Raw genomic sequence first — 24,279 nt, forward strand, 5'->3', positions numbered from 1 at the left:
TATCCCGATATCACCCGGAACCATTCCGGTATCCAAATATAGTCGTGCAATATATCGATCTTTACCGGTTAAACCGCATAACAACATACATTGTTCCCTTTGTCATCGGTATGTTACTTGCTCGAGATTTGATCATTGGTATCTCAATACCTAGTTCAATCTTGTTACCGGCAAGTCTCTTTACTCGTTCCGTAATACATCATCCCGCAACTAACTCATTAGTTGCAATGCTTGCAAGGCTTAAGTGATGTGTATTACCGAGTGGGCCCAGAGATACCTCTCTGACAATCCGAGTGACAAATCCTAATCTCGAAATACACCAACCCAACAAGTACCTTCGGGACACCTATAGAGCACCTTTATAATCACCCAGTTACATTGTGATGTTTGGTAGCACACAAAGTGTTCCTCCGGTAAACGGGAGATGCATAATCTCATAGTCATAGGAACATGTATAAGTCATGAAGAAAGCAATAGCAACATACTAAACAATCAAGTGCTAAGCTAACGGAATGGGTCAAGTCAATCACATCATTCTCCTAATGATGTGATCCCGTTAATCAAATGACAACTCATGTCTATGGTTAGGAAACTTAACCATCTTTGATTAACGAGCTAGTCAAGTAGAGGCATACTAGTGACACTATGTTTGTCTATGTATTCACACATGTATTATGTTTCCGGTTAATACAATGCTAGCATGAATAATAAACATTTATCTTGAAATATGGAAATAAATAATAACTTTATTATTGCCTCTAGGGAATATTTCCTTCAGTCTCCCACTTGCACTAGAGTCAATAATCTAGTTCACATCGCCATGTGATTTAACACCAATAGTTCACATCACCATGTGATTAACACCCATAGTTCACATCGTCATGTGACCAACACCCAAAGGGTTTACTAGAGTCAATAATCTAGTTCACATCGCTATGTGATTAACACCCAATGAGTATTAAGGTGTGATCATGTTTTGCTTGTGAGAGAAGTTTAGTCTACGGGTCTGCCATATTCAGATCTGTATGTATTTTGCAAATTTCTATGTCAACAATGCTCTGCATGGAGCTACTCTAGCTAATTGCTCCCACTTTCAAAATGTATCCAGATTGAGACTTACAGTCACCTGGATCAGTGTCAAAATTTGCATCGACATAACCCTTTACGACGAACCTTTTGTCACCTCCATAATCGAGAAACATATCCTTATTACACTAAGGATAATTTTGACCACTGTCCAGTGATCTACTCCTAGATCACTATTGTACTCCCTTGCTAAACACGGTGTAGGGTACACAGCATGGCATACTTTATAGAAACCATGGTTGAGGCATAGGGAATGACTTTCATTCTCTTTCTATCTTCTGCCGTGGTCGGGCTTTGAGTCTTACTCAATTTCACACCTTGTAACACAGGTAAGAACTCTTTCTTTGACTGTTCCATTTTGAACTACTTCAAAATCTTGTCAAGGTATGTACTCATTGAAAAAACTTATCAAGCGTCTTGATCTATCTCTATAGATCTTGATGCTCAATATGTAAGTAGCTTCACCGAGGTCTTTCTTTGAAAAACTTTTTTCAAACACTCCTTTATGCTTTCCAGAAAATTCTACATTATTTCTGATCAACAATATGTCATTCACATATACTTATAAGGAATGTTGTAGTGCTCCCATTCACTTTCTTGTAAATACATGCTTCACCGCAAGTCTGTATAAAGCCATATGCTTTGATCACTTTATCAAAGTATATATTCCAACTCCGAGATGCTTGCACCGGTCCATAGATGGATCGCTGGAGCTTGCACATTTTGTTAGCACCTTTAGGATTGACAAAACCTTCTGGTTGCATCATATACAACTCTTCTTTAAGAAATCCATTAAGGAATGTAGTTTTGACATCCATTTGCCAGATTTCATAAAATATGGCAATTTGCTAATATGATTCGGACAGACTTAAGCATCGCTACGAGTGAGAAAATCCCATCGTAATCAACACCTTGAACTTTGTCAAAACCCTTTTCGACAAGTCTAGCTTTGTAGATAGTAACACTACTATCAGCGTCCGTCTTCCTCTTGAAGATCCATTTATTTTCTATGGCTTGCCGATCATCAGGCAAGTCAACCAAAGTCCACACTTTGTTTTCATACATGGATTCCATCTCAGATTTCATGGCCTCAAGCCATTTCGCGGAATCTGGGCTCATCATCGCTTCCTCATAGTTTGTAGGTTCGTCATGGTCAATTAACATGACCTCCAGGATAGGATTACCGTACCACTCTCGTGCAGATCTCACTCTTGTTGACCTACGAGGTTCGGTAGTAACTTGATCTGAAGTTACATGATCATCATCATTAGCTTCCTCACTAATTGGTGTAGGAGTCACAGAAACAGATTTCTGCGATGAACTACTTTCCAATAAGGGAGAAGGTACAGTTACCACATCAAGTTCTACTTTCCTCCCACTTTCTTATTTCGAGAGAAACTCCTTCTCTAGAAAGGATCCATTCTCAGCAACAAATATCTTGCCTTCGGATCTGTGATAGAAGGTGTACCCAACAGTTACTTTTGGGTATCCTATGAAGACGCACTTCTCTGACTTTGGTTTGAGCTTATCAAGATGAAACTTTTCACATAAGCATCGCAACCCCAAACTTTAAGAAATGACAACTTAGGTTTCTTGCTAAACCACAGTTCATACGGTGTCGTCTCAACGGATTTAGATGGTGCCCTTTTTAATGTGAATGCAGCTGTCTCTAATGCATAACCCCAAAACGATAGTGGTAAATCGGTAAGAGACATCATAGATTGCACTATATCAAATAAAGTACGGTTATGACGTTCAGACACACCATTACGCTGTGGTGTTCCAGGTGGCATGAGTTTGTTCTAATTGAAGACCAAACTCGTAACTCAAATATTCGCCTCTGCAATCAAATCGTAGAAACTTTATTTACTTGTTATGATGATTTTCCACTTCACTCTGAATTTTTTTGAACTTTTCAAATGTTTCAGACTTATGTTTCTTCAAGCAGATATACCCACATCTGCTCAAATCATCTGTGAAGGTTAGAAAATAACGATACCCGCCGCGAGCCTCAAGACTCATCGGACCCCATACATCAGTATGTATTATATCCAATAAGTCAGTTGCTCGCTCCATTGTTCTGGAGAATGGAGTCTTAGTTATCTTTTCCCATGAGGCATGGTTCACAAGTACCAAGTGATTCCAAAAGTCCATCAATATGGAGTTTCTTCATGCGTTTTACACCAATATGACCCAAACGACAGTGCCACAAATAAGTTGCACTATCATTATCAACTCTGCATCTTTTGGCTTCAACATTATGAATATGTGTATCACTACTATCGAGATTCATCAAAAATAGACCATTATTCAAGGGTGCATGACCATAAAAGATATTACTCATATAAATAGAACAACCATTATTCTCAGATTTAAATGAATAACCGTCTCGCATCAAACAAGATCCAGATATAATGTTCATGCTCAATGTTGGCACCAAATAAAAATTATTTAGGTCTAAAACCAATCCCGAAGGTAGATGTAGAGGTAGCGTGCCGATGGCGATCACATCGACTTTGGAACCATTTCCCACGCGCATCATCACCTCGTCCTTAGCCAGTGTTCGCTTAATCTGTAGTCCATGTTTTGAGTTGCAAATATTAGCAACAGAACCAGTATCAAATACCCAGGTGCTACTGCGAGCTCTAGTAAGGTACACATCAATAACATGTATATCACATATACCTTTGTTCACTTTTCCATCCTTCTTATCCGCCAAATACTTGGGGCAGTTCCGCTTCCAGTGACCAGTCCTCTTGCAGTAGAAGCACTCAGTCTCAGGCTTAGGTCCAGACTTGGGTTTCTTCTCTTGAGCAACAACTTGCTTGCCATTCTTCTTGAAGTTCCCCTTCTTCCCTTTGCCCTTTTCTTGAAAATAGTGGTCTTGTTAACCATCAACTCTTGATGCTTTTCTTGATTTCTACCTTCGTCGATTTCAGCATCACGAAGAGCTTGGGAATCGTTTCTGTTATCCCTTGCATATTATAGTTCATCACAAAGTTCTAGCAACTTGGTGATAGTGACTAGAGAACTCTGTCAATCACTATCTTATCTGGAAGATTAACTCCCACTTGATTCAAGTGTTTGTAGTACTCAGACAATCTGAGCACATGCTTACTGGTTGAGCTATTCTCCTCCATCTTGTAGGCAAAGTAATGTCAGAGGTCTCATACCTCTCGACACGGGCATGAGTATGAAATACCAATTTCAACTCTTGGAACATCTTATATGCTCCGTGGTGTTCAAAACATTTTTGAAGTCCCGGTTCTAAGCTGTAAAGCATAGTGCACTAAACTATCAAGTAGTTATCATACCGAGATTTTGTCAAAACGTTCAAAACGTCTGCATCTGCTCCTGCAATAGTTCTGTCACCTAGCGGTGCATGAAGGACATAATACTTCTGTGCAGCAATGAGGATGATCCTTAGATCACGGAGCTAGTCCGCATCTTTTCTACTAACATCTTTCAACTTATTTTTCTCTAGGAACATATCAAAAATAAAACAGGGGAGCTGAACGTGAGCTATTGATCTACAACATAGATATGCTAATATTACCAGGACTAAGTTCATGATAAATTAAAGTTCAATTAATCATATTACTTAAGAACTCCCACTTAGATAGATATCCCTCTAATCATCTAAGTGATCACGTGATCCAAATCAACTAAACCATGTCCGATCATCACGTGAAATGGAGTAGTTTTCAATGGTGAACATCACTATGTTGATCATATCTACTATATGATTCACGCTCGACCTTTCGGTCTCAATGTTCCGAGGCCATATCTGCATATGCTAGGCTCGTCAAGTTTAACCTGAGTATTCTACGTGTGCAAAACTGGCTTGCACCCGTTGTAGATGGACGTAGAGCTTACCACACCCGATCATCACGTGGTGTATGGGCACGACGAACTTTGGCAATGGTGCATACTCAGGGAGAATACTTTTATCTTGAAATTTAGTGAGAGATCATCTTATAATGCTACCATCAATCAAAGCAAAATAAGATGCATAAAATATAAACATCACATGCAATCAATATAAGTGATATGATATGGCCATCATCATCTTGTGCTTGTGATCTCCATCTCCGAAGCACCGTCATGATCACTATTGTCACCGGCGCGACACCTTGATCTCCATCGTAGCATCGTTGTCGTCTCGCCAACTATTGCTTCTACGACTATCACTACCGCTTACTGATAAAGTAAAGCAATTACAGGGCGATTGCATTGCATACAATAAAGAGACAACCATATGGCTCTGCCAGTTGCCGATAACTCGGTTACAAAACATGATCATCTCATACAATAAAATATAGTATCATGTCTTGACCATATCACATCACAACATGCCCTGCAAAAACAAGTTAGGCGTCCTCTACTTTGTTGTTACAAGTTTTACGTGGTTGCTACGGGCTGAGCAAGAACCGTTTACCTACGCATGAAAACCACAACAATAGTTCGTCAAGATAATGCTGTTTTAACCTTCTCAAGGACCGGGCGTAGCCACACTCGATTCAACTAAAGTTGGAGAAACTGACACCCGCCAGCCACCTGTGTGCAAAGCACGTCAGTAGAACCAGTCTCACGTAAGCGTACGCGTAATGTCGGTCCGGGCCGCTTCATCCAACAATATCGCCAAACCAAAGTATGACATGCTCATAAGCAGTATGACTTGTATCGCCCACAACTCACTTGTGTTCTACTCGTGCATATAACATCAACGCATAAAACCAGGCTCAGATGCCACTGTTGGGGAACGTAGTAATTTCAAAATTTTCCTACGCACACGCAAGATCATGGTGATGCATAGCAACGAGAGGGGAGAGTGTGTCCACGTACCCTCATAGACTGAAAGCGAAAGCATTAGCACAACACGGTTGATGTAGTCGTACGTCTTCATGATCCGACCGATCAAGTACCGAACGCACGGCACCTCCGAGTTCTGCACATGTTCAACTCGATGATGTCCCTCAAACTCCGATCCAGCCGAGCTTTGAGGGAGAGTTCCGTCAGCACAACAACATGGTGACAATGTTGTTGTTCTACCGTCGCCAGGCTTCGCCTAAGCACCACTATGATATTATCGAGGTGGACTATGGTGGAGAGGGGCACCGCACACGGCTAAAAGATCCAAGAGATCAATTGTTGTGTCTATGGGGTGCCCCTCTCCTCTGTATATAAAGGGGGAGGAGAGGGCCGGCCAAGGGGAGGAGGCGCGCCCAAGGGGGGAGTCCTACTCCCACCGGGAGTAGGACTCCTCCTTTTCCTATTTGGAGAGGAGAGGCAAGGAAGAGTAAGGAGGGAGGAAGGAAAGGGGGCCCGGCCCCCTTCCCAATTCGGATTGGGCTTGGGGGGGCGCTCCCTCCCTTGCTCCTTTCCCCTCCTTTCCACTAAAGCCCAATAAGGCCCATATACCTCCCGGGGGTTTCCGATAACCTCCCGGTGCTCCGGTATTATCCCGATCTCACCCGGAACCATTCTGGTATCCAAATATAGTCGTCCACTATATCGATCTTTACGTCTCGACCATTTCGAGACTCCTCGTCATGTCCGTGATCACATCCGGGACTCTGAAATACCTTTGGTACATCAAAACACATAAACTCATAATATAACCGTCATCAAATTTTAAGCATGTGGACCCTACGGGTTCGAGAACTATGTAGACATGACCGAGACACGTATCCGGTCAATAACCAATAGCGGAACCTGGATTCTCATATTGGCTCCTACATATTCTACGAAGATCTTTATCGGTCAAACCGCATAACAACATACATTGTTCCCTTTGTCATCGGTATGTTACTTGCCCAAGATTCGATCGTCGGTATATCAATACCTAGTTCAATCTCGTTACCGGAAAGTCTCTTTACTTGTTCCATAATACATCATCCCGCAACTAACTCATTAGTTGCAATTCTTACAAGGCTTAAGTGATGTGTATTACCGAGTGGGCCCAGAGATACCTCTCCGACAATCGGAGTGACAAATCCTAATCTCGAAATACGCCAACCCAAAAGTACCTTCGGAGACACCTGTAGAGCACCTTTATAATCACCCAGTTACGTTGTGACGTTTGGTAGCACACAAAGTGTTCCTCCGGTAAACGGGAGTTGCATAATCTCATAGTCATAGGAACATGTATAAGTCATGAAGAAAGCAATAGCAACATACTAAACGATTAAGTGCTAAGCTAACGGAATGGGTCAAGTCAATCACATCATTCTCCTAATGATGTGATCCCGTTAATCAAATGACAACTCATGTCTATGGTTAGGAAACTTAACCATCTTTGATTAACGAGCTAGTCAAGTAGAGGCATACTAGTGACACTATGTTTGTCTACGCATTCACACATGTATTATGTTTCCGGTTAATACAATGCTAGCATGAATAATAAACATTTATCATGAAATAAGGAAATAAATAATAACTTTATTATTGCCTCTAGGGCATATTTCCTTCACTAACATAGTTGGATCATATGATTACCCCTCAATGTGTAACAAAGAATCACTCCTGAGTTCCTACTAGCGGAGAGCAAATGATAGGAATTGTTTGTAGGGTACGAAACCACCTCAAAGCTATTATTTTCGTTCGATCTATTCAAGAGTTCATACTAAAATAATGCAAAGCTATTTTTTCCGTTCGATCTATCCTATAGTTCGTACTAGAATAACACCAAAGCATATTCGTATTCATAATACTCAATCCACACAAAGAACTACAAGGAGACCCCAAAGTTTCTGTTGGAGAGAAGATAACAAAAACATGCATCAACCCCTATGCATAGATTACCCCAATATCACCATGGGAATCCGCAAGTTGAATGCCATAACATATATCAAGTGAATCAATAAGATACCCCAATTGTCACCTCAAGTATTCATACCGCAAGAAATATATCATGTGTTCTCATCTCTGAATATTCAATCCGACATGACAAAACTTCATAGAGTAAAGATTCAATTCATCACAACAAGAGTATAGAGGGGGGAAACATCATATGATCCGTCTATATTAACAAAGCCCATGATATAGATCACAAGAGAGAGAGAGATTTATCACATAGCTACTGGTTCAAACCCTCAGCCTCGAGGGTGGACTACTCCCTCCTCATCGTGGTGGTCGTCGGGATGATGAAGATGGCTACCGGAGATGATTCCACCTTCGGTAGGGTGTTGGAACGGGTCTAGATTGGTTTTCGGTGGCTACGAAGCCCTGTGGCGGCAGAACTTCTGATATAGGTTAACCCCGAAGGGTTTCAGAATATTTGGGAATTTATAGTGCAAATAGGGGGTGCGGGAGGCCACCGAGGTGGACACAAACCACCTGGGTGCCAGGGGGCCCTGGCACGCCCTAGTGGGTTGTGCCCCCCCGCGGGGCACCCCTAGGTGTAGCTCTGGCCCAATGGGTTCCTTCTGGTCCAAAAAAAAATCTCCGTAAAGTTTCGTTGCGTTTGGACTCCGTTTGATATTGATCTCCTGCGATGCAAAAAACAAGCAAAAAACAGCAAGTGGCACTTGGCACTGGGTCAATAGGTTAGTCCCAAAAAATGATATAAAGTTTCTCTAAAATGATTGTAAAACATCCAAGAATGATAATATAACGACATGAATACTTCATAAATTATAGATACGTTGGAGACGTATCAACATCCCCAAGCTTAATTCCTACTCGTCCTCGAGTAGGTAAATGATAAAAGAAATAATTTATGAAGTGTGAATGCTAGCAAAGTGCATAAGTTTGATCAATGATAATTTTAATCACTTTTCCTAGCATCATAACAGCAATTCTTTCTTATAAAGATTCTCATATTAAAGTAGCAACCAATTCACATGTTAAGGTTCAAAAAATGAACTCTCTTGAAACTCGACAACCTATGTTCTTAGTCACCAAGCAATTGCAATTCAACTTATTCAACATAGTTTAAGTAAGAGATCCACATACTCAACCATCATATAGTCTTCTATGTGAAAGTTCTCTTCCTTATACTAATTATTCGTGAATTGCTTGTATGACCAATATTGTGATTGTCAAGGCTCAAAAGATTTCACTTTCTAAACCCAATGTGAAGCTACCACTAGGCATGATATGATTTCAAATTCATGACATTCAATTTATCCAAAAATTTACTCATAGGATATAAGTGAAGCACAAGAGTAAATGACATAGAAAAGAGCTTTATTGACGAGATGTGAATGCCGCTTACTTGGCCTCCTTGGCAATTATTTGAGGACTCTATTTTATTTAAAAACTTTCAGATCTAAGTACTTTATTAAAACATCAAGCAAAATGAAAATAAAACGACAATCCAAGGATAGCACGCATCATGTGAAGAAGCAAAAACTTAGGCTCAACCGCTACTAACCGATAATTGTTGAAGAAGAAAGGTGGGATGCCTGCCGGGGCATCCCCAAGCTTAGATGCTTGAGACTTCTTGAAATATTAACTTGGGATGCCTTGGGCATCCCCAAGCTTGAGCTGTTGTGTCTCCTTAATTCTTCTCATATCACGGTTTTCCTAAATCTCAAAAGCTTCATCCACACAAAACTCAACAAGAACTTGTGAGATAAGTTAGTATAAACCAATGCAAAAACCTTATCATTCTCTACTGTAGCAGATCACTAAAATTATTATTCAACATTGCATACTAAATGCCTCTGCATATTTAATACTCCTATCCACAAATAGAATCATTAAACAAGCAAACACATGCAAACAATGTAAACATAACAACAATCTGCCAAAACAGTACAGTCTGTAAAGAATGCAAGAGTATCAATACTTCCCTAACTCCAAAAATTATGAAAATTTACCACACTGTATAAAATGTATGAGATCTCATTTTGCAAAATGTTTCAACATTTTATCACGTTCTAACTTTTCTACGAAATTTTTGCAACAACGGTAAACTTCCTGTTTTCAAACAGCAACATGTATACTTACAAAATAAGCATGGCAAAGGCTATCATTGCCACTTTTATTGAAATAAAAGATGCAAAAAATTATTATAAATAACAGAAAGCAAATACTAACAAAAGAAATTGACGCTCCAAGCAAAACACATATCATGTGACGAATGAAAACATAGCTCCAAGTGAGGTTACCGATAATGTTGGAGACGAAAGAGGGGATGCCTTCCGGGGCATCCCCAAGCTTAGTTGCTTGGATCTTCCTTGAATATTTCCTTGGGGGTGCCTTGGGCATCCCCAAGCTTAGGTTCTTGTCACTCCTTATTCTCCTCATCTCGATATATCACCCAAAACTTGAAAACTTCAATCACACAAAACTTAACCAAACTTTGGGAGATAGGTTAGTCTGATAAAGAGCAAACCATTTCACTTTTGGTACTGTCAAAGACAATATTCATAATTGTTCTCACCCAATGCCTATTGTAGCATATCATTTCTATAATTTATATTGAGCAATATAAGCCATGGAAACTAGAAAACAAGCAAACTATGTATTGAAAACAGAATCTGTCAAAAACAGAACAGTCTATAGTAATCTGTACTCAAACCATACTTATGCTACTCCATATTTTGAAAAATTAGGACAACCTGAGAAATTTGTCTATTAATCTTCTACAAAAATAATCATCATTTTATCACGCTTCCGTTAAAAACTATAAATATTTTCGTGAGCTCAAAAGTTTCTGTTTTTCAGCAAGATCAAAGTAACTAACACCCAACAAGATCCGAAGGGCTTTACTTGGCACTTTATTGAAACAAAAGCAATAAAACATGATCAATACAGTAGCATAAGCATGTGAACACACAAAAGCAGTAGGTAAAAGTGTTGGGTTGTCTCCCAACAAGCGCTTTTCTTTTATGCCTTTTAAGCTAGACATGATGATTTCAATGATGCTCGCATAAGAGTAAAGAACTGAGACACGAAAAAGAGCATCATGAATCACATGGAAAGCACACTTAAGCCTAAAACACTTCCTATGCATAGGGATTTTCTGAGCAAACAATTTATGGGAGCAAGAATCAACTAGCATAGGAAGGAAAAACAAGTGCAACTTCAAAACTTTCAACATAAAGAGAGGAAACTTGGTATTATTGAGATGTGTAAAAGCATAAGTTCCCCTCTCATAATAATTTTCAGTAGCATCATGAATGAATTCAACAAAATAGCTATCACATAAAGTATTCTTTTCATGATACATAAGCATATCAATTTTCTCACTCTCCACATAAGCAAATTTATTCTCATGAATAGTTGTGGGAGCAAACTCAACAAAATAACTATCATGGGATTGAAAATTAAAATCATGATGACAAGTTTCATGGTTATCATTATTCAATATAGCATACATGTCATCACCATAATCATCATAGATAGAAACTTTGTTATCATAGTCAATTGAAGCCTCATCAAAAATGGTGGATTCATCACTAAATAAAGTCATGACCTCTCCAAATCCACTTTCATCATTATAATCATCATAAATAGGAGGCATGCAATCATTATAACAAATTTGCACATCAAATCTTGGGGGAATAAAAATATCATCCTCATCAAATATAGCATCCCCAAGCTTGTGGCTTTGCATATCATTAGCATCATGGATATTCAAAGAATTAATACTAACAACATTGCAATCATGCTCATCATTTATACCAAACATTTTATTGAATTCTTCTTCTATCAATTGAGCACAATTTTCCGAACCATCATTTTCAATAAAGATATTATAAAGATGACCAATAATATGATGCAACCTCAATTCCATTTTTTGTAGTTTTCTTTTAGAAACCAAACTAGTGATAAACAAGAAACTAAAAGATTCGATTGCAAGATCTAAATATATACCTTGAAGCACTCACCTCCCCGGCAACGGCGCCAGGAAAGAGCTTGATGTCTACTACGCAACTTTATTCTTATAGAAACGTGTTGGGACTCCAAGCACAGAGTTTTGTACAACAGTAGAAATTTTCCCTCAAGTGGATGACCTAAGGTTTATCAATCCGTGAGAGGTGTAGGATGAAGATGGTCTCTCTCAAACAACCCTGCAACCAAATACAAGAAATCTCTTGTGTCCCCAACACACCCAATACAATGGCAAATTGTATAGGTGCACTAGTTCGGCGAAGAGATGGTGATAAAAGTGTAATATTGATGGTAGAAATATATTTTTATAATCTGAATAAATAAAAACAGCAAGGTAGCAAGTAGTAAACGGGCACAAAAACGGTATTGCAATGCTTAAAAACAAGGCCTAGGGTCCGTACTTTCGCTAGGGCAATCTCTCAACAGTGCTAACATAGTTGTATCATATGATTATCCCTCAAAGTGTAATGAAGAATCACTCCCGAGTTCCTATTAGCGAAGAACAAAAGATAGTAATTGTTTGTAGGGTACTAAACCACATCAAAGCTATTCTTTCTGTTCGATCTATTCAAGAGTTCGTACTAAAATAACACAAAGCTATTTTTCCGTTCGATCTATCCTAGAGTTCGTACTAGAATAACACCAAAGCATATTCATATTCATAATACTCAATCCACACAAAGAACTATAAGGAGACCCCAAAGTTTCCATTGGAGAAAAGATAACAAAAACGTACATCAACCCCTATGCATAGATTACCCCAATATCACCGCGAGAATCCGCGAGTTGAATGCGATAACATATATCAAGTGAATCAATAAGATACCCCAATTGTCACCTCAAGTATTCATACCACAAGACATATATCATGTGTTCTCATCTCTGAATATTCAATCCGACATGACAAAACTTCAAAGGGTAAAGATTCAATTCATCACAACAAGAGTATGGAGGGGGGAAACATCATATGATCCGACTATATTAACAAAGCCCATGATATAGATCATGGGAGAGAGATTTATCACATAGCTACTGGTACGAACCCTCAGCCCCGAGGGTGGACTACTCCCTCCTCATCGCGGTGGTTGCCGGGATGATGAAGATGGCCACCGGAGATGATTCCCCCCTCTAGCAGGGTGCCGGAACGGGTCTAGATTGGATTTCGGTGGCTACGGAGCCCTCTGGTGGCGGAACTTCTGATCTAGGTTAACCCCGAAGGGTTCCGGGATATTTGGGAATTTATAGTGCAAAGAGGCCACCGAGGTGGGCAAAACCCACCTGGGCATGCCCTGGTGGGTTGTGCCCCTCTCGGGGCACCCCCCAGGTGTAGCTCTGGCCCAATGGGTTCCTACTGGTCGAAGAAAAATCTCCGTAAAGTTTTGTTGTGTTTGGACTCCGTTTGATATTGATTTCCTGCGATGTAAAAAACAAGCAAAAAACAGCAACTGGCACTTGGCACTGGGTCAATAGGTTAGTCCCAAAAAATGATATAAAGTTGCTATAAAATGATTGTAAAACATCCAAGAATGATAATATAACGGCATGAATACTTCATAAATTATAGATACACTGGAGACGTATCAATGACTTAGCTTTGGGTGCAGCGTGAGGCATCCGTGGCCCGCGGGGGGTCCCCTCATCATGAGGGCGCGCTCCCTTGGAGCCTGGTTCCCTATGGTGCCCTTGCCCTGCGATGGGTCAACACAAGTCCTGCGAAGGGCATGTAAAGCATTGACATCCTTTGCTTTCCAACTGATGTAAATGCGGCCGAACGGTGGCCCTCTTGCCCATGTCCCCTCATGAGGTTTGCCCCTCATTTTCTCGCTCGCCAAGGTGCTCTACATCCTCAGGACCCGGTCCTCGAGCGAGGCTCAGCCATCGCTAGTATGCCGGGTCGCGATGCCTGAGACAAGGCCAGGGGGTGAGGGCCGGAGAGCCAGTAGGAGCTCCTGAGGCGCGATGCTCAAGAGCTCCCCCTTTAACGTGCAAGCAACTCGCGCAAAAAAGAAGCGGCTCGCTCGGCGAGGGTCGCTAGGGAAGGGGCCTCGACCGGCACAGAGCGGTGTGTGAGGTGATTGTACTTAGCTTTTGCAGGCTAGACTCTCACCTGACTGAGGCCGACTCTTCTGAGGCGGCGAGGCTTCCCTAGGCGCCATTCGGGTGCCTATCTCCTGAGGTTCTTGCTCACTGATAGATTACGAGGTACAAAGGGTGACGCGCGCTCGCAGACCTGCTCATGATTGTTTCGTGAGGAGATGGGGCACTAAGGACCTGGTGATGTCACATGCGCGGAGCCGGCCCACGAGCCAGAGCTCAGTCGCTTAGGTTTATCAGCGCTGCAGGGACGGACCCGAGCACAGACGTCATGCCCCCAACCCTCGCTCATGGGACATTTGGGAGGAGAGTTGCTAGAGCATGGAGCCCGTTGGACGATGCCTCCGGAGGCGATGCAGTATCAAGCGCAAGGTTAACAGTCATAGGAATTCATGAAAGCACAGCCAGTTCTGATATATGAAACAAACAACACAATCATAGGGGCAGACCATAGCCAGCCTAAGGATGATGCAGCCCGAGGGGCGCCCTCAATTGAACAAACCCAAAAAGTCACTTGGCAATGTTGTTATGGAAGCATCGAGGTAGTAGTTGAAGCGCGCCACAGAGGTTCACTCCTCACGAGCCAGGTGGCTCCTGAGGCTCGCGAGGGATCGGGGCCTTGTGAGACGCCAGCGCCAGGTGCCGGGCCTCATGAGATGCCAGCGCCAGGCGCCGGGCCTCATGAGACACCAGCACGAGGTGTACGAACCGCTGGTACATGGCACCTGCGTTGAGTAAGCCGAAGGGCATGCAGATGTAGTTGCAGGGGAAACCCCCACCCCTGCTGATGCTTGACAGACAGAAGTGGTCTTAAGAAGCGGCCCTGTTATGGCCTGGAATGTTGACACAGACACGCATCCCGCCACCTGCGTCAGGAGCGGCAGCTGAGCTGATGGGGCGTGCGGGGCGGCGCCTGCCACGCATGGCCCACGCTTCTTGAAGCTTGCAAATCGCCTCAATGATGAATTCTTGTGCTCCTGGCACCCCGCGCCTTGTTCCTTGCTTGGCGGGGCGCGCGTCGAAGCACGCCTCCAAGTGGTTCCCGAGCACCTCCCTCGTCGCACTGGTCAGGTCAGATGCTCTCCAGGTGGAAGCCCCCGAGCCTGTCCTGAGGGAGGCGCCGGGTGCGCCTTCGTATGCGGGAGGAAGGCACGCCCCAGCAGTAGGCGAGACACCTGAAATGTCGCTGACAGGCTTCTTTGCCTCAGGACGGCTCTTGGGGAGGAGATGCTTCTTCTTCGCGGGGGTAGCTTCAGAGGGCACTACGTCAGCTTCACCATCGGAGTTCTTTGCCGCTACGACCTGGTAGGCATGCTCTAGGGAGCAGACATCATCCTTCTCATCACAGGCAATAGTGATGACCCCGCTGCACCCTGGCATCTTGAGGACATTGTAGCCATGGTGGGTGGCCACCATGAACTTGGCGAGCGCAGGGTACCCCAGGATGGCGTTGTACGGGAGTCCAATGTGGGCCATGTCAAAGTCGATCAGCTCAGTGTGGTAGTTTTCATGGGTAATAAAGGTGACTGGGAGGCGCACCTGCCCCAGGGGGTGGTGGAGCCATCGGTCACCCCAGAGAATGGCCTGGTGGGCATGAGTTGGTCATAAGTCACTTGAAGCATCTCGAAGGTCTCGACAGAGAGCACGTTGAGGTCGGCACCGCCATCGATGAGGGTCTTGGTGAAACATTGCTGATGGTGGGCATGCATAGCATGGGGAGCGCGCTGGCAGTGGCTGAACACCTGAGGTGGTCCTTGGAGTCGAACATGATGGCATACTGTGACCACTTGAGGGGACGCATAGCCTCGAGCCTCGGGAGGGCTACGTTCACCTCGCGAGAGAACTGCTTGAAGAGGCAGTTGATGTCTACTACACAACATTCTTCTTGTAGACATTGTTGGGCCTCCAAGTGCAGAGGTTTGTAGGACAGTAGCAAATTTCCCTCAAGTGGATGACCTAAGGTTTATCAATCCGTGGGAGGCGTAGGATGAAGATGGTCTCTCTCAAACAACCCTGCAACCAAATAAAAAAGAGTCTCTTGTGTCCCCAACACACCCAATACAATGGTAAATTGTATAGGTGCACTTGTTCGGTGAACAGATGGTGATACAAGTGCAATATGGATGGTAGATATAGGTTTTTGTAATCTGAAAATATAAAAACAGCAATGTAGCAAGTGGTAAAAGTGAGCGTAAACGGTATTGCAATGCTAGGAAACAAGGCCTGGGGTTCATACTTTCACTAGTGCAAGTTCTCTCAACAATAATAACATAATTGGATCATATAACTACCCCTCAACATGCAACAAAGAGTCACTCCAAAGTCACTAATAGCGGAGAACAAATGAAGAGATTATTGTAGGGTACGAAACCACCTCAAAGTTATTCTTTCTGATCGATCTATTCAAGAGTCCGTAGTAAAATAATGTGAAGCTATTATTTCCATTCGATCTATCCTAGAGTTCGTACTAGAATAACACCTTAAGACACAAATCAACCAAAACCCTAATGTCACCTAGATACTCCAGTGTCACCTCAAGTATCCGTGGGTATGATTATACGATATGCATCACACAATCTCAGATTCATCTATTCAACCAACACAAAGAACTTCAAAAAGTGCCCCAAAGTTTCAACCGGAGAGTCAAGACGAAAACATGTGCCAACCCCTATGCATAAGTTCATGAGGTCACGGAACTCGCAAGTTGATCACCAAAACATACATCAAGTGGATCACGTGAATATCCCATTGTCACCACAGATAAGCACATGCAAGACATACATCAAATGTTCTCAAATCCTTAAAGACTCAATCCGATAAGATAACTTCAAAGGGAAAACTCAATTCATCACAAGACAGTAGAGGGGGAGAAACATCATAAGATCCAACTATAATAGCAGAGCTCATGATACATCAAGATCGTGCCGAATCAAGAACACGAGAGAGAGAGAGATCAAACACATAGCTACTGGTACATACCCTCAACCCCGAGGGTGAACTAGTCCCTCCTCGTCATGGAGAGCGCCGGGATGATGAAGATGGCCACCAGAGAGGGACCCCCCTCCGACAGGGTTCCGGAACGGGTGTATATTGGTTTTCGGTGGCTACAGAGGCTTGCAGCGGCGGAACTCCTGATCTAGGTTTCTTTCTGGAAATTTGGGGTTATATAAGAGGTGTTGGAGTCGGGAACAAGTCAGGGGGGGTCCTCGAGGTGGCCACGAGGTAGGGGGGACGCGCCTAGGGGGGTAGGGCTCGCCCCCACCCTCGTGGTGGCCTCAGGACTCTTCTGGCCCATCTCCGGTACTCCGTGGGCTTCTTCTGGTCCAAAAATGATCTCCGTGAAATTTCAGGTCAATTGGAATCCGTTTGGTTTTCCTTTTCTGCGATACTAAAAAACAAGGAAAAAACAGAAACTGGCACTGGGATCTAGGTTAATAGGTTCCAAAAATCATATAAAATAGCATATAAATGCATATAAAGCATCCAAGCTTGATAATATAATAGCATGGAACAATCAAAAATTATAGATACGTTGGAGACGTATCAAGCATCCCCAAGCTTAATTCCTGCTTGTCCTCGAGTAGGTAAATGATAAAAACAGAATTTTTGATGTGGAATGCTACCTAACAAATTTATCAATGTAATCTTCTTTATTGTGGTAAGAATATTCAGATTCATAAGATTCAAGACAAAAGTTTAATATTGACATAAAAATAATAATACTTCAAGCATACTAACATAGTAATCATGTCTTCTCAAAATAACATGGCCAAAGAAAGCTATCCCTACAAAATCATATAGTCTGGCTATGCTCTATCTTCATCACACAAAATATTTAAATCATGCACAACCTCGATGACAAGCCAAGCAATTGTTTCATACTTTTGTTGTTCTCAAACTTTTTCAATCTTCATGCAATACATGAGCGTGAGCCATGGACATGGCACTATAAGTGGAATAGAATGGTGGTTGTGGAGAAGACAAAAAGGAGAAGATAGTCTCACATCAACTAGGCATATCAACGGGTTATGGAGATGCCCATCAATAGATATCAATGTGAGTGAGTTGGGATTGCCATGCAACGGATGCACTAGAGCTATAAGTGTATGAAAGCTCAAAAAGAAACTAAGTGGGTGTGCATCCAACTCGCTTGCTCACGAAGACCTAGGGCATTTTTAGGAAGCCCATCATTGGAATATACAAGCCAAGTTCTATAATGAAAGATTCCCACTAGTATATGAAAGTGACAATATAGGAGACTCTCTATCATGAAGATCATTGTGCTACTTTGAAGCACAAGTTTGGTAAAAGGATAGTAGTAGTAGCATTGCCCCTTCTCTCTTTTTCTCTCATTTTTTTGGGCCATCTTTTTTTTGTGGCCTTTCTCTCTTTTTTTCTTTTTTTCCTCACACGGGACAATGCTCTAACAATGATGATCATCACACTTCTATTTATTTACAACTCAAGAATTACAACTCGATGCTAGAACAAAATACGACTCTATATGAATGCCTCCGGCAGTGTACCAGGATGTGCAATGACTCATGAATGACATGTATGAAAGAATTATGAATGGTGGCTTTGCCACAAATACGATGTCAACTACATGATCATGCAAACCAATATGACAATGATGGAGCATGTCATAATAAACGGAATGGTGGAAAGTTGCATGGCAATATATCTCGGAATGGCTATGGAAATGCCATAATAGGTAGGTATGGTGGCTGTTTTGAGGAAGGTAAATGGTGGGTTTATGGTACCAGCGAAAGTTGCACGGTATGAGAGAGGCTAGCGATGGTGGAAGGGTGAGAGTGCGTATAATCCATGGACTCAACATTAGTCATAAAGAACTCACATACTTATTGCAAAAATCTATTAGTTATCGAAACAAAGTACTACGCACATGCTCCTAGGGAGATAGATTGGTAGGAAAAGACCATCGCTCGTCCTCGACCGCCACTCATAAGGAAGACAATCAAAAAATAAATCATGCTCCGAGTTCATCACATAACAGTTCACCATACGTGCATGCTACGGGAGTCACAAACTTTAACACAAGTATCTCTCAATTTCACAATTACTCAACTAGCACGACTCTAATATCACCATCTTCATATCTCAAAACAATCATCAAGTATCAAACTTCTCATAGGATTCAATGCACTCTATATGAAAGTTTTTATTTTACCCCTATTGGATGTCTATCATATTAGGACTAAATTCATAACCAAAGCAAATTACCATGCTATTCGAAAGACTCTCAAAATAATATTAGTGAATCATGATATTTCATCTATTTATTCAAAATAAAACCACTGCCGTGCTCTAAAAGGATATAAGTGAAGCACTAGAGCAGACGCCAAACTACTCCAAAAGATAGAAGTGAAGATCAATGAGTAGTCGAATAATTATGCAACTATGTGAAGACTCTCTAACATTTAAGAATTTCAGATCTTGGTATTTTATTCAAACAGCAAGCAAAACAAAATAAAATAACATTATGCTCCAAGCAAAACACATATCATGTGGTGAATAAAAATATAGCTCCAAGTAAAGTTACCGATGAACGAAGATGAAAGAGGGGATGCCTTCCGGGGCATCCCCAAGCTTAGGCTTTTGGTTGTCCTTTAATTTTACCTTGGGTTGCCTTGTGAATCCCCAATCTTAGTCTCTTGCCACTCCTTATTCCATAGTCCATCGAATCTTTACCCAAAATTTGAAAACTTCACAACACAAAACTTAACAGAAAAATCGTAAGCTCCGTTAGTATAAGAAAATAAATGACCACTTTTGGTACTGTTGTGAACTCATTCTAAATTCATATTGGTGCAATATCTACTATATTCCAACTTCTCTATGGTTCATACCCTCCGATACAACTCATAGATTCATCAAAAGAAGCAAACAACACAACGAAAACAGAATCTGTCAAAAACAGAACAATCTGTAGTAATCTGTATCATTCGAATACTTCTGCCACTACAAAAATTCTGAAATAGGTGGACCTGAGGAATTTGCCTATTAATCATCTGCAAAAAGAATCAACCTAAACACACTCTCCAGTAAAAATGTCAGCTAATCTCGTGAGCGCAAATGTTTCTGTTTTTTTTACAGCAAGATCGCAAAGACTTCACCCAAGTCTTCCCAAAGGTTCTACTTGGCACAAACACTAATTAAAACATAAAACCACATCTAAACATAGTCCATATGAATTATTTATTACTAAACAGGAGCAAAAAGCAAGGAACAAAAATAAAATTGGGTTGCCTCCCAACAAGCGCTATCGTTTAACGCCCCTAGCTAGGCATGATGATTTCAATGATGCTCATATAAAGGATAAGAATTGAAACATAAAGAGAGCATCATGAAGAATATGACTAGCACATTTAAGTCTAACTCACTTCCTATGCATAGGGATTTTGTGAGAAAACAACTTGTGGGAACAAGAATCAACTTGCATAGGAAAGCAAAACAAGCATAACTTCAAGATTTTCAATACATAGAGAGGAAGCTTGATATTATTGCAATTCCTACAAGCATATACTCCTCCCTCATAATAATTTTCAGTAGCATCATGAATGAATTGAACAATATAACTATCACATAAAGCACTATTTTCATGATGCACAAGCATAGAATTTTTATTACTCTCCACATAAGCAAATTTCTTCTCATGAATAGTAATGGGAGCAAACTCAACAAAATAACTATCATGTGAGGCATAATCCAATTGAAAATTAAATTCAAGATGAGAAGTTTCATGGTTATCATTATTCTTTATAGCATACATGTCATCACAATAATCATCATAGATAGCAACTTTCTTCTCATAATCAATTGGAACCTCTTCCGAAATAGTGGACTTATCATTAAATAAAGGCATGACCTCTCCAAATCCACTTTCATAATTTTCACAATAAGATTCAACACCATCCAAAATAGTGGGATCATTACTTCCTAAATTTGACTCTCTTCCAAACCAACTTTCATCAATATAACCATCATAAATAGGAGGCATGCTATCATCATAATAAATTTGCTCATCAAAACTTGGGAGACAAAAAATATCATCTTCATCAAACATAGCTTCCCCAAGCTTGTGGATTTGCATATCATTAGCATCATGGGTATTCAAAGAATTCATACTAGCAACATTGCAATCATGCTCATCATTCAAAGATTTAGTGCCAAACATTTTAATACACTCTTCTTCTCACACTTTGGCACAATTATCGGAATCCTTATTTTCACGAAAGACATTAAAAAGATGAAGCATATGAGGCACCCTCAATTCCATATTTTTTTGTAGTTTTCTTTTATAGACTAAACTAGTGATAAAAAATAAAAAAAAGATTTGATTGCAAGATCTAAAGATATACCTTCAAGCGCTAACCTCCCCGGCAACGGCGCCAGAAAAGAGCTTGATGTCTACTAGCCAACCTTCTTATTGTAGATGTTGTTGGGCCTCCAAATGCAGTGGTTTGTAGGACAATAGCAAATTTCCCTCAAGTGGATGACCTAAGGTTTATCAATCTGTGGGAGGCGTAGGATGAAGATGGTCTCTCTCAAACAACCCTACAACCAAATAACAAAGAGTCTCTTGTGTCCCCAACACACCCAATACAATGGTAATTGTATAGGTGCACTAGTTCGGCGAAGAGATGGTGATACAAGTGCAATATGGATGGTAGATATATGTTTTCGTAATCTGAAAATATAAAAACAGCAAGGTAGCAAGTGGTAAAAGTGAGCATAAACGGTATTGCAGTGCTAGGAAATAAGACCTGGGGTTCATACTTTCACTAGTGCAAGTTCTCTCAACAATAATAACATAATTGGATCATATAACTATCCCTCAACATGCAACAAAGAGTCACTCCAAAGTCACTAATAGCGGAGAACAAACGAAGAGATTATTGTAGGGTACAAAACCACCTCAAAGTTATTCTTTCTGATCGATCTATTCAAGAGTCCGTAGTAAAATTACGAAGATATTCTTTCCATTCGATCTATCCTAGAGTTCGTACTAGAATAACACCTTAAGACACATATCAACCAAAACCCTAATGTCACCTAGATACTCCAGTGTCACCTCAAGTATTCGTGGGTATGATTATATGATATGCATCACACAATCTCAGATTCATCTATTCAACCAACACAAAGAACTTTAAAGAGTGCCCCAAAGTTTCTACCGGAGAGTCAAGACAAAAATGTGTGCCAACCCCAATGCATAAGTTCACGAGGTCACGGAACTCGCAAGTTGATCACCAAAACATACATCAAGTGGATCACGTGAATATCCCATTGTCACCACAGATAAGCACGTGCAAGACATACATCAAGTGTTCTCAAATCCTTAAAGACTCAATCCAATAAGATAACTTCAAAGGGAAAACTCAATTCATCACAAGAGAGTAGAGGGGGATAAACATCATAAGATCCAACTATAATAGCAAAGCTCGCGATACATCAAGATCGTGCCGAATCTAGAGCACAAGAGACAGAGAGATCAAACACATAGCTACTGGTACATACCCTCATCCCCGAGGGTGAACTACCCCTTCTCGTCGTGGAGAGCGCCGGGATGATGAAGATGGCCATTAGAGAGGGATCCCCCCCTCCGTCAGGGTGCTGGAACGGGTCTAGATTGGTTTTCGGTGGCTACAGAGGCTTGCGGCGGCGGAACTCCCGATCTAGGTTTCTTTCTGGAAGTTTGGGGTTATATAAGAGGTGTTGGAGTCAGGAACAAGTCAGGGGGGGTCCCCGAGGCGGCCACGAGGTAGGGGGCGCGCCTAGGGGGGGGGGGGGGGGGGTAGGGCGCGCCCTCCACCCTCATGGTGGCCTCGGGACTCTTCTGGCCCATCTTCGGTACTTCATGGGCTTCTTCTGGTCCAAAAATGATCTCCGTGAAATTTACGTCAATTGGACTCCGTTTGGTTTTCCTTTTCTGCGATACTCAAAAACAAGGAAAAAACAGAAACTGGCACTTGGCTCTAGGTTAATAGCTTAGTCCCAAAAATCATATAAAATAGCATATAAATGCATATAAAACATCCAAGGTTGATAATATAATAGCATGGAACAATCAAAAATTATAGATACGTTGTTGACGTATCAGCAGTTTGAAGCGGGTGCCCGAGCTCCACCAAGGATGCAGGCGACCGCGCGAGGCTCTTGGTAGCCCCCATCCCCCTCGTCTTGGTGGTTGTCGTCGTTCCTCCTGGGCGGCGACGGCAGCAGTGGAAGGCCAACATTGCCCTGAGGACGAGTCTTGCGAGGCTGCTAGAGCCAGGCGCCATCATGAGGTTGATCGCGCCACCCACCCTCGCGAGGCTGGTCATGCCAGCCTTGATGGGGGTTGTGGTTGTCCCATCGGCCTCCACCACTGCCTCCTCCGCGGCCGAAGCCTTGGTCGCTATGCTCGGGGCGGCGGCTTAGGCGCTCGTACTGAAGTGCCCTAAGCTCCTGACAGTCATCGGTTTTGTGGGTGTGCATGTTGTCGAATACGCAGAACGGCCGACCATCCTTGGAGGGCTCATCACGGACACGGCCACACTTTAGCTCAGGCTCTTCCGCCAGCACGGCAGGGCCCTTGCGCTTCACTTCCTTGGCCTTGGCCTTCTTATCTTCGGGATTGACATCTGGTGGTTGAGGAGGGAGAGGTGGACTTCTTCCGCGCTGGAGCACCTGTTTGTCAGGCTGAACAGCTCCAGTGCCGTGAGTAGGTCATCGTTGATGGCGAGCTCCTCTCTCATCCTGACATCCGTGACGCCGTCGGTGAATGCCGAGATGATGGCTTCGTCCGAGGCCTTCGCGATCCTGAGGCAAACTTGGGTGAAGCGCTGAACGTACTTGCGGAGGGTCTCATCGGGCCGCTGCTTCACGCATTGCAGGTCATTGATGGTGAGGGCGCGGTCGCGGGTGCCTTGCAAGTTTGCGATGAACCGCTCGAGGAGCTCATCCCATGAGGAGATCGAACCCTCTGGGAGGAGCATGAGCCTGGAGCACTCACCGTCCTTGAGGGCCATGGGGAACCAATCCTCCATGACCTTGTCGTCGCCGTTTGCAGCCTCGATGCTCAACGCGTAGAGCTGGAGGAACTTCGTAGGGCCAGGGATGCCATCGTAGCGCGGGGGCAGCTCTGGCTTGAACTTGACTGACCAGACCACCCAGCGCAACTCACGGGTGAACGCGCGGCAGCTGGCGCTCACAGCCGCGACTCGCGCGGGAGGGGCCTAGTCGAGGCGC

At 42.5% G+C, this 24,279-nt stretch overlaps 1 protein-coding gene across 1 annotated transcript; it reads right to left on the bottom strand.

Annotated features, from left to right (window-relative positions):
• Positions 1-23,630: 23,630 nt before the first annotated feature.
• Positions 23,631-24,077, bottom strand: LOC147975157 (uncharacterized). The gene has a single exon (XM_087520299.1). It carries the CDS (start codon positions 24,075-24,077, stop codon positions 23,631-23,633), a length of 447 nt encoding a protein of 148 aa, XP_087376425.1.
• Positions 24,078-24,279: the final 202 nt, after the last annotated feature.

This window comes from Triticum urartu, chromosome 4A (genome assembly GCF_056163025.1).
Source record: "Triticum urartu cultivar PI428250 chromosome 4A, HENAU_Tu73, whole genome shotgun sequence".
Taxonomy (NCBI): Eukaryota; Viridiplantae; Streptophyta; class Magnoliopsida; order Poales; family Poaceae; genus Triticum; species Triticum urartu.

What these genes read in the sequence shown, in the direction of transcription:
- LOC147975157 (XM_087520299.1), bottom strand. Translation starts at nt 24,077, where the DNA reads ATGGAGGATTGGTTCCCCATGGCCCTCAAGGACGGTGAGTGCTCCAGG.